The following is a 12,266-nucleotide window of genomic DNA, read 5'->3' as shown; positions in this document are numbered from 1 at the left end:
TGGGGGAGCAATGTGAGCAAGGCGATGTGTCACTACGCTTAAAAAAGTAGTTCCTCTGCGTTAGCTCTCACAAATACCATAACTGCATGTAAATGGAGCGTTTATGACTGTTTTAAGAGGGCGTTATAGGCGATCCTTATTATCTGCATTGTTAGACTTAGACTTAGACAAACTTTAATGATCCACAAGGGAAATTGTTCCACAGATCTGTTAAAATGATGGAAAGTGTAAGGATGGAAAGGACAATGCAGGTATAAATAGACTAAATATAGCAATATAAAATATAACATATATACGTAATATTTACATAATATATGTACAGTATATTATATATACTGATATATTATATTATGTCTATATGATATATACAATATATAAAAATTACCATGTACAATATTACAGTATATGTGACAGCTGCAGCGTAAAATAGAGAGTAAATCCAGCAGAAAATAGACATTAAAAACACAGTTTTTTAATGTAGCCGCCTCGTGCCTCTTGGTAATTGCAGCACAAAAAAAAGAGCAAACATGAGGCCTCCCTGTTTATTTTCAAAGCTTACAAGTGGAGATTAGAAAATGACAGTGCTTCAGTGGTAACAGTTCCAGGGGGAGTAGAAGAAGAAGACGGATGAAAGACCAGTCCGATCTTGAGCAAGTCATGCAAAAAAGGTGAGGGAGAAGGCCTCCGTTAGATTAGCACCCTTTTGTGGAGAAAAATAAATCCATCTGTCCATAGGTCAGTGCAAAAATATTCATGACATACTGTACGCATACAAAGAAAATATATATGTATATATATTCACATGTTGTGTACCTAATAAGAACCAAAAGCCCGTTTTAAGTGAGCCTCCGAGCCCAAAGCAGAGACTCCTCAAAACAGATCAAGCGATGGACTTAAACACAAAAAAAAGTGTGGGAAAGCCAGACAGCACCAGAACGAGTGCAAGAGTCGGTCACACACTCGCAGCACTTAGCATGCTTCTCTCTTCAAGCCATCTACAGTACACTGTTGACATTGTTCAAAAAAGATCAGTGCATATGGGGGACCAACACACACAAAAAAAGCAAAGAAAACATCCTTTTTTTTTTCTTTTTTTTTTTGTAAATCACATTGGCTCAGGTGGCAAAGCTCCTAGAAGTCTGTTGGTAAACGGCGACGCTACAAACGTGCTAAATGGTTACAACACAGCACCGGTCCACACCAAAAGACACCAGGATACATGTGAGGACACACAAATATCAAACATCATCCACACCCAGGGTGCAAACTGCCATTCATGCTTCAGGCTTGCAGAAACATCCTCAAAATTACCTTTTTTTTTTTTTTTTTTGCATAGCATGAATTATGTGTTCACCTCTTAATCACATCTTTTTGCTGACTTTTGCATTTGATGGCCTTTTTAAGCAATGTTATGCATTAAAAAAAAAGTTTTTCAATGGAATCCCTGTGCTTTAGCCATGTTTTCATTGAAAGGAAGCATCAATTACAGAATGAGTTAAATTAGTTTCTTTATTTAAAGTCTATCATCTCTGGTGTTCTTCGAATGCAACGCATGAGTGGTACAAAAACGAGTGAGCGTATTTAGGCGCAGCAGTTGGAGGGTGAACTTTGTGCATATTTGTTTTAAACTACTGTTTGGTTGCATGGATAGTTTTTGATTTCACAGTTAAATTCAGTAAATGATTTATTCCCTGGCCAAACTGTGAGCTAAAATGTGTAGTAGTTGAATGGGTTTATCTAAAAAGGGCACTAAAAAAGTGGCAAAAGACAAAGGTGTGTATGTATGTGTGTATGTGTGTGTATATATATATATATATATATATATATATATATATATATATATATATATATATATATATATATGTATATATATATATATGTATATATATATATATATATATAATTTGAAATATTAATTATTTGAAATATTTATATATATTTTTTTATACATGATTTAAATATAATAGTTATATAAACAATGTTTGACAGAAACCCAATTTTGTGTACCTAATTACAAAAAAATACTATATAATTTTTTTTAATTCAAACTTAAATTTAATTTTATGCATATTTTGCACTAAAACAAATTATTGGGGAAAATGTGTTTAATATATATATTTTTTTTTTTTGCAAAGTAACTAATTTAATATAACAAAAAAAACTGATGCAACGCTGCAAATGTTTAGGGTGATTTGGCAATATACTCTTTTCAGTGATGGAGCAGGAAGGGGCGAGGAAAACGGTGGCGGTAAAAAATACTTTTCTACTTTTTTTTCATTCAAACTTCAATTTAATTGTATGCATATTTTGCACTAAAACAAATTATTGGGGAAAATGTGTTTAATATATTTTTTTTTTTTTTTTGCAAAGTAACTAATTTAATATAACAAAAAAAACTGATGCAACGCTGCAAATGTTTAGGGTGATTTGGCAATATACTCTTTTCAGTGATGGAGCAGGAAGGGGCGAGGAAAACGGTGGCGGTAAAAAATACTTTTATACTTTTTTTTTATTCAAACTTCAATTTAATTGTATGCATATTTTGCACTAAAACAAATGATTGGGGAAAATGTGTTTAATATTTTTGTTTTGTTTTGCAAAGTAACAAATAAAATACAAACTGATGCAACGCTGCGAAAGTTTAGGGTAATTTAGCAATACATTCTTATCAGTGACAGAGCAGGAAGGGGAGAGGAAAAGGTTGGCGGTAAAATTTCATATGAAGAGCCCTGTCATTTATTAACTGACACAGTTGCGCAAAAAGGGGCCCATGGATCACGGGGGCACTATCCCGAAAGTAGATTGCAACGTCACACATGCAACGGTTGTAGCCAGGAACGGGTACCGAATTCGGTACTTTTATAGGCACCGACCGAATTCCGTCGGTACTACCGGGTTTCGATTCACATAAAAATCAAATGGTGCCATATTTCAATGCCTTTGTTGCCCGTGACGTCACGTCCGGTTGCAGACTATAAACACCGGGCTCACGTAAACAATCAGTCAAGTAGCACTCAGGGCGGACTCAAACTCCCTCTAAGTAATGTTGCCATTTTCAACACTATGATTCCACTCTTCCAAAATGTGATAGCTTGAAGCTAATTTACATTGGATTTGCCATAGACAGGCTACTTTTAGCATTAGTGATTTCAACACCTCCAAATTTGGTAACGGAAACTACAACTAAGATGAATGTTACAATCAAACAGCTAGTGTGTAATACGCCCAATACTTACAGTGCAAACACTTTGTAGGGCGCGACATAACACATTTAAGCTGCTGGAAAAACCTACTTCCTAGTTAGACAACATACCATTGATGGCCTATACAGTACTGCCATCTAATGTCTTGGAAGTGCAACTGCATAGCAAATGAGACTTTAAAGTAACAAAAATAAAACTGGACATCACAGTTATCATAATCAGCTCATTTTTAAATTTTAAATTAAAAAATATATATTTTAAAACAATATTTATTAACAACACACAATAGCACCAACAATTGGTACCGGTATCAATTCTCAGGTACCGGTTCAAATGTGACTGGTGCCCATCCTTAGTTTTACATATTGTTATTGTTGACAGAAAACATTACATTTGTACCAAGTTTAGTGAAAAAGTGGATTTGCGTACATTTGACATGAAATGCATTTATTTGGCAGCCCGCCGCGTATCATCACCGTTACCTGTTTCACTCTTGTTAATAAACACATTATAACGGGACTGTCCGTGAATGTAGTAACATAAATCATTACAAAAAAAAAATGTTATATCAAAGGATAGATCTGATGTTGATCTACAGATTTAAGCGTTGAAAGTAAAAAAAATTGTTTTAAAAATTATGACTTTTAACACTTTTATGAGTGGGACCCTGAACGGCCCAAGGGTCTTCTAATGTTGTTGTTTTTATTTAAAACAGCCAATGCTAAAACCATTATATTATATAGGACGTATTGACCTATTCAAGGCTTCAACTACTTCACATCAAATATTTGACTTTTGAAGTTGGAGGGAAAATATCGCATACTTTTTGTTTATGCCAAGCAAAAATAAGGGTTTTCTTTTGACAAAAAAGGCTATAAAAAAAATGCAAAATTATAAAAATACAAAAAAAATACAAAAAACGTAATATCAATGGATAGATCTAAAGTTGATCTACAGATTTAAGCGTTGAAAGTAAAAAAAAAATAATAATAAATAAAATGACTTTCTTTTAACAGTTTTATGAGTGGCACCCTGAAGGGTCCAGTGGTCTTCTAATGTTGTTTTATTTATTTAAAACAGCCAATGCTCAAACCTTTATTATGAATCAAAATCAATGTTGTGACGTGTTGACCTATTCAAGGCTCCAACTTCTTCACATCAAATATTTGACTTTTAAGTTATGGAGGGAAAATATCGCATCATTTTTGTTTATGCCATGCAAAAAAAGGGTAAAAAAAACATACAAAATCATTAAAAAAAACAACAACTTAATATCAATGAATAGATCTGAAGTTAAAAATTTAAAAAAAATTAAAAATGTATTCATGACTTACTTTTAACACTTTTATGAGTGGGACCCTGAAGAGTCCAAGGGTCTTCTAACGTCGTTTTTTTTTTAAAAAATTTAAAACGCCCAATGCTCAAACTATTATGAATCAAAATCAATGTTGTTGTGATGTATTGACCTATTTAAAGCTCCAACTACTTCACATAAAATATTTGACTTTTGAGTTTTGGAGGGAAAATATCACATAATTGTAGTTTATGCCATGAAAAAAAAAAGGGTTTTCTTTGACAAAAAAGGGTATAAAACATACTAAATCATTAAAAAAACAACCAAAACTTAATATCAATGGATAGATATGAAGTTGATCTGCAGATTTAAACGTTGAAAGTAAAAAAAAAAAGAAAGAAAATTATGACTTACTTTTAACACTTTTATGAGTGGGATCCTAAAGGGTCCAAGGGTCTTCTAATGTCTTTTTTTTTTTTTAAATTTAAAACGGCCAATGCTCAAACCATTATTATGAATCAAAATAAATGTTGTTGTGATGTATTGACCTATTCAAAGCTCCAACTACTCCATATCAAATATTTGACATTTGAGTTTTGGAGGGAAAATATCACATAATTGTAGTTTATGCCATGAAAAAAAAAAGGGTTTTCTTTGACGAAAAAAGGTATAAAACATACTAAATCATTAAAAAAAAAAAAAAAAAACTTAATATCAATGGATAGATCTGAAGTTGAAACATTGAAAATAAACCAAAAAAAAGACAATTATGACTTACTTTTAACACTTTTATGAGTGGGACCCTGAAGGGTCCAAGGGTCTTCTAATGTCGTTTTTTTTTTTAAATTTAAAACGGCCAATGCTCAAACCATTATTATGAATCAAAATCAATGTTGTTGTAAATGATTGACCTATTCAAGGCTCCAATTACTTCACATCAAATATCAATACATAAAATGTGTTTCCTTTGACAAAAAGGGCATAAAACATTTTTTAAAAACCTGAAAACTTAATATCATCGGATAGATCTGAAGTTAATTTACAGATTTAAGCATTGGATATAAAAACAAAAATATATATATAAATATATGACTTACTTTTAAGACTTGAATTAATGAGACCCTCGGACCTATAACGTTCATAACATTGAGGGTTAAGAAGGAAAAACGGCAAGAATTTTGACTTCAATGTCTTTTCTGAGGCGCGTGTGGGTGAGAGCGCCAAGGTTGAATTGAGGACTTTTATTTTGAAATTTAAAAAAACTTTTTTTTTTTTACACTTTTATACCTATGTGAAGTGATTTTTATACTTTTTTAAATCAAACGTACAATTATTTTGTTGCATGTTTTATACTAAATCAAATTCATTGGAAAAAATAATAATTTTTTTAGTGCAAAATTAACACAATCAAAACATCAATTGGATTGGATTGGATTCCAATACGGTTAATTACCGACCGAGCACCAAAGCTGCGCGCAACCAGGGACCATGATGAGTGGCTCTGGAGGAAATGTGCCTTTATATTCTTATCAGTGACGGAGCAGGAATGAGTTGGGAATTAGTTTGCGGTAAAAGTTCATGTAAAGCACCCTGTCATCCGTTCGTCGACATTTTACATGCGCTTATTCGCGCACAAAAGGGCCCCAAACACAGACGGCATGATATGCATATAGGGAGGAACATTGAAATATTGTGACCGCTTTGTCACGTTTTAAAATGCGTTCAGACTGCAGTTTAGTCGGATTTATGACCTCGTACGAAATTGGCCTGTGTCGGATTTCAATCAAATCGGAATTGTACCGTTCACATACATGAAAACAACCGCATGTGGGCAAAAACAAATGATCGGAATTGACCCGCAGTGTGAACATGTCTTAGTAGCTATATTTAGCCAGTATTTACATACTAGAACTCGAGCGACTTCTTGTGGTCTCGCCCACTAACTCAATTGTCAGCGTCCATAAAACACATCCGCGTGCCTCACGGCCAATTAAGCAAATAAGACAATGATGTCACCCAATAGATGACAGTCCTGTTGAGCAGGTTGAACACAGCACTGTTTGACGTCGCCTAAAACTAATAAAACCACTCGTTAAAAGCCACGCCCGCCTGCTCCACCTATTTTCCTCTGGTATCAAATCGTGCATTTAGTTTTTATTTGCATTAGTTTGTGCTCAATGCAAGTGAAATATCTCATTTATGGCCTTATTTTGATATTCGTTGGTACAGTACGTTGCATGTGTTTGGATTGAAACCAGGTTGGACTATTTTTGGACATTTACGTTCCTGTAAAAACAATATTGACATTATTCTCCTTTTACAACCAAAAAACATGCATGTTGGGATAATAACACATCAAGTTAACTTTCAGTTTCGATTCCTGCCAAGGCGTTGCAACCTTGGTGGACAAAAGCGTGAGAGACGGGCCACCATTCTAGAGACTGGTTGGACTTTTTAGACAGCTCGGTTCATTCTGTCACACAGAGCTAGTATTTATTTTGTTTGTACTTACAAATAAATTGTTAAACTTCAGTTCTAGTAACTTCTCATCATTCTAGACCAGGGGTGTCAAACGTACGGGCCGCGTGCCGGAACAGGTTTTATCCGGCCCGCGGGATGAGTTTGCTAAGTAGAAAAATGAGCTGAAATTTTAGAATGAAAGAAAGTGCTGTTCTAAATGTGTCCACTAGATGTCGCAATAGCAATTATTTGTATCTTTGTAGATGATGCTACATGAATTAAAAAATATAAACCACATGTTAGTGCACCAGTCAAGGAAAATGAGCAAACTACATAAATAACATCCTGTAATTTGATTTTGATATAATTTTTTTATCTTGATGAATTGAAAATTAACACCAATGAGTTGACTGATGAACATTATCACATAATTTATTCAGAAAGTATAAATAACGACAAATAAAGATAGAATACTATTAACCGCATCATGTAAGTGTAAAAAAACAACAACAACATTATGATTTGTACATTTTCAAAATGTGCTTGTTCTATTTTTAAACAAAGAAAACAAACTGAAGTTGTCTTTATTTTTAAGTTATCGTGCCTTGATTTCACCAGCCCGGCCCACTTGGGAGTAGATTTTTCTCCATGTGGCCCCCCATCTAAAATGAGTTTGACACCCCTGTTCATAATAACACTAAGTCTTTTGCCACTTTCACAAGATAAAAAGCCCATTCCATCCTAAATTTGAGTGAATGCATAAAAAAATGTAGATTAGGTCAGTAGGAAATGATATCAAATGGCACAAACACATGTCACACCATTCTAAAAATGTTGAGGTTTGTGTTTGGGGCATTATTTATGTCAAAAATATATATTTTTTTAAATAAATAAAAATCCAAGAAATTAAATTAAAAACAATTTTGTACATTTTTTTTTTCTTCTTTAAAGTAACTCCAAAAAGGCTATTTTCTTTTCATCAGTGCGCTACTTCTTTGGGGGAAAGTAACACAATTGAGCAGAGAATGAATGACTTGTGAACATTTTGCATCACACACCACCTCAATGCGGTCTGCATTGGCGTGCACGTGACGTCGCCGTGCGCGGCCCGGTGGTGACACGCGCCTTAAGGCATTGAAGGAGGCACGAGAGAAACAGCACGTGACGGCAACACCTTGCACAGACACAAGGCAAAAACCCTCGGCCCACTGTAGCTTGCTGTCAACAACTAGGGGTTCAAAAGTCTGCACCTCACCTCTGCTACCATGTACTATTAGCACGATGAAGACATAGTACAACATTTTCTCACAATAGTCCTGGCACAAAGCAAACAACAAAGAGAGAAGAGAAAAGCAGGCAGTGAAAGGATTCTGTTATGTCCCATTAAAAATGACAAGTAGCCCTGTTTTACTATGGTCACTGCTTATTCCACTGCTTTTGTTTTGCGGTTTTGTCGCTTGCGGCAAAAGGAAAAAAAAAAGGGAAAAAAAGACAGATGCGCTTTCAATCATAACTATTAGGGATGGGCATAATCGTTTTTGTTAAAAATGACATCTAATTATTGTTGATTAATGATGTATTAAAGAAGGGGAAATGGAGTTCGCTACGCTGCTGTTGTTGTTATTCACTCCACGCCACATAAACACGTATATTTTCAAAACACTTCAGTGTTAATAGAAGAAAAAAAAAATATATATATATATATATATATATTTTTTTTTATTTTTTTTTTAAATTTTTATACAGTAAATACATGTATATATATGTATGTATGTATATGTGTATATGTGTATGTATATGCGTGTGTGTGTATGTATGTATGTATGTATATTTTTATATATATATATATATACACAGTATATATATATATACACAGTATATATATATATATACACATATATATATATACACGCATATACATACATATATACACGCATATACATACATACATACACATACATACATATATATATATATATATATATATATATATATATATACACACATATATATATATACACACATATATATATACACACATATATATATACACACATATATATAAATACATGTATATTTATATATGTATGTATATGCGTATATATATATATATATATATATATATATATATATATATATATATATATATATATATATATATATATATACACGCATATACATACATGTATTTATATATATATATATAAATACATGTATGTATATGTGTGTGTATATATATATATATATATATATATATATATATATATATATATATATATATATATATATATTAGGGCTGCAACTAACGATTAATTTGATAATCGATTAATCTGTCGATTATTGCTTCGATTAATCGATTATTAATCGGATAAAAGAGACAAACTAAATTTCTATCCTTTCCAGTATTTTATTGGGGAAAAAACAGCATACTGGCACCATACTTATTTTGATTGTTTCTCAGCTGTTTGTACATGTTGCCGTTTATAAATAAAGGTTTATAAAAAAAAATTTTAACGAATTCTACAAAAAATAAAAATAAAAATTGCCTCTGCGCATGCGGAAAGCATAGATCCAACGAATTGATGACTAAATTAATCACCAACTATTTTTATAATCGATTTTAATCGATTAGTTGTTGCAGTCCTAATATATATATATATATATATATATATATATATATATATATATATATATATATATATATATATATATATATATATATATATATATATATATATATATATATAACCTATGTTAATACATGTTATCAGTATCTGTATTGGTGTCGGTCAATCTCATTCATGGATGATCGGAATCGGCAGCATAAATCTCTGATCGGAACATGGCTACTTTTTGCCTATGTGTCATGGCCAATTATTAGAGTTGGGAGTCTTTGGGCACCTCACGATTCGATCCAATTCAGATTCTCAGGGTTACAATTCGATTCAGAATCGATTCTCCACTTAAACCGATTTTCACAATTTGCATTATTTGGTATACAGTAGTATTCGTTAAAAAAAAAACTTTTCAAAACAGGTTACAGGTCACCAAACCTCCTTAGGGTCGCTGACGTTTGACGTAAGCGTGGATATAGCCTATTTAAAAAAAAGATTATTTTAATGAAAAATGAAAATTATGAGTCGATTTAGAATTGGAATAAATAATTGCGATTTGGATGTGAATCTTTTTTATTTTTTTTTTATTTGAGCACCCCTTTTATCTATGCCGGAATGGCAGGAAGTACACCAACAGTCAAAGGTTTAGAGACCCTTTAACATGCCATTAAATGTGAAAGTGTCTCCAAACTTTTGACCGGTAGTAAACTTTATTAAAATAGTCATTGCATGCTTGGTGATTTTAATTTTTTTTCCAAGTAAAGGTTGGAAAACACTTTTCTTAGAACACACTTCCACGGAAACGGGAGTTCAGAACAATCAGATATTCACCTATTCGCTCAGAACAATTGTTTTCTAGTGGATCGAGGAAATGTAGTCAAAAAAGCCCATCCCTAATAATAATAATAATAATAATAATAAACAGTATTAATTACAATACACCAATATTCAGATGGAAATGTTTCTTAATCACTACCAATATATACAGAGAAGATATAAGGTTGCATTCCATGTTGAAATTATTGCACAGTAAAAGCCATTGTGGGCTTGTAATGGTCACCCCCGTATAAAAATAGAACATTAACACACCAGACATGTCTTCAACTGTTTATTTTTCATGGGGGGGGTGCATTCCCGCCATCACGCGAGCCACAGTGTGAAGCGGAGTTTCTCCAGTCACATCTTCTATCCGCACATCCCAAGCATATTCTGTCTGTCTGTCCCGACATCTCCGCTTTCCAAACAGAAGGGACTTCTTTTTTCTTCTTTTTTTTTTTGGCGAGTGCTGACCCGCGCAGCTTTGGCACTCCAGAGAGTCCGAGACAAGCCCGGGCGGGGAGATGGGAGAAGAAAATGGCGGCGTTACTCACATTGCGAACCGGATACCCGAGTGAGCGTCGTCGCTGGGTGCTTTCAGACGACGGTCTCCACACCTATGAGCTTTGGCGTGAGGATCCGCGGCGTGATCCCGTTGTTGAGGTCCTCCTCAAACTCCAGCAGTTGGCCCATGAAGTTCAGGTTGGGGGAGATGACGGGCCTCCTGGTCTTAACGAACTTGTAGGCGTCCGTCATGGTCATCCAGGTGTGCTTCATCAAGTAGGCAATGACGATGGTGGCGGAGCGAGACACGCCGGCCTGGCAGTGGATCAGAAGGCCCATACCAGCTTGGTGGGCTTCCTCTGGAACACAGGAAGCACCACATGGTCACGGTTTCTTTTACAGTACAACATGGATTTACCAACTTAATTGGTTCTTGAACTGAGTTTGTAAATCTAAAAGTTTGTATAGTGAAGCAAAGTTCTCAATTCGAAACAATCTACTACTTCCGGACTGTAGAGCGCACCAGTATGTAAGCCGCACCCGCAACATTTTTGAAGGAAAATAATATTTTCCATATATTAGCCGCAGATATACACGTTGTGAACGGAGTTATTTACACAAAAATATTTAGTACATTTTTTTTTTTTTACACACATTGTTTCCAAACGGTGTCTGTAACACGGCAGTAAAACGGCTGATTAAACAAAACAGAAGTCATCGTCTTGGACCCACCAGCTGCAGAAGCTAGCTCTCCAATCAGCTAAACGGACTAAATAACGCCACAGTGACGTTTTGTTGAATTTACTGAGGAATTTGTGAAAGTGAAACAATACAAAAAGAGTGCCATCGTAAACGTGTTGGCTTGTTAGCAAATTCTAACGACGCTAACTTCATTACATTACGAGAGCACGTACAAATATGCATGAAAACACTCCGACAGACATCACACATGGGACGGTCTAGTAAGTATAAACAGTTTTAGTTATATTGTAAATGACAAACATTGATTGGAGTGACGCATGAAGAATCCATATGAGTAGAAACGCTATGGGCAACCAAGACGGAACAGTACTTGTACTTGAAAGGACTAAACAGAATGAGATACCGCAGTAAACGAACTCGTCCGAAAGATGGCGCCATAGCACAAACAATAACACACCTTTTCAATGTCTTTGCTTGTGTTTTATGAAAACTATATGCATTAAGGCTTTCGGCGAAGAAAAGTCCATGTATTAGCCGCATTGTTTTGTAAAGTGTAGGAAAAAAGTAGCAGACAATACGGTAAATGTGAATAATGGGTTCCAGCCTCGCCAAAAATCCATGTTTTAGTGAATGTTTGTACACTTTCAACACAATATAAAGCGCTATACCAAC

General features: G+C 34.1%; 1 protein-coding gene and 1 long non-coding RNA gene across 3 annotated transcripts in view; one reads left to right on the top strand and one right to left on the bottom strand.

Moving 5' to 3' along the window:
- Positions 1 to 12,266, top strand: part of LOC133640958 (uncharacterized) — a 168,114-nt gene that overhangs the window by 31,810 nt on the left and 124,038 nt on the right. The window lies entirely within an intron of this gene.
- The window catches only part of dusp10 (dual specificity phosphatase 10), a 48,409-nt gene continuing 46,245 nt past the window's right edge, over positions 10,103 to 12,266 (bottom strand). The window contains exon 4 of the mRNA XM_062034907.1: positions 10,103 to 11,251. Within this exon, the coding sequence (XP_061890891.1) occupies positions 10,986 to 11,251 (266 nt within the window). The 3' untranslated portion in view covers positions 10,103 to 10,985. The remainder of the gene's footprint in view (positions 11,252 to 12,266) is intronic.

This window comes from Entelurus aequoreus, linkage group LG23 (genome assembly GCF_033978785.1).
Source record: "Entelurus aequoreus isolate RoL-2023_Sb linkage group LG23, RoL_Eaeq_v1.1, whole genome shotgun sequence".
Classification (NCBI taxonomy): domain Eukaryota; kingdom Metazoa; phylum Chordata; class Actinopteri; order Syngnathiformes; family Syngnathidae; genus Entelurus; species Entelurus aequoreus.
The sequence above is the reverse complement of the archived record's forward strand: the minus strand, read 5'-3'. Positions and strand labels throughout refer to the sequence as shown.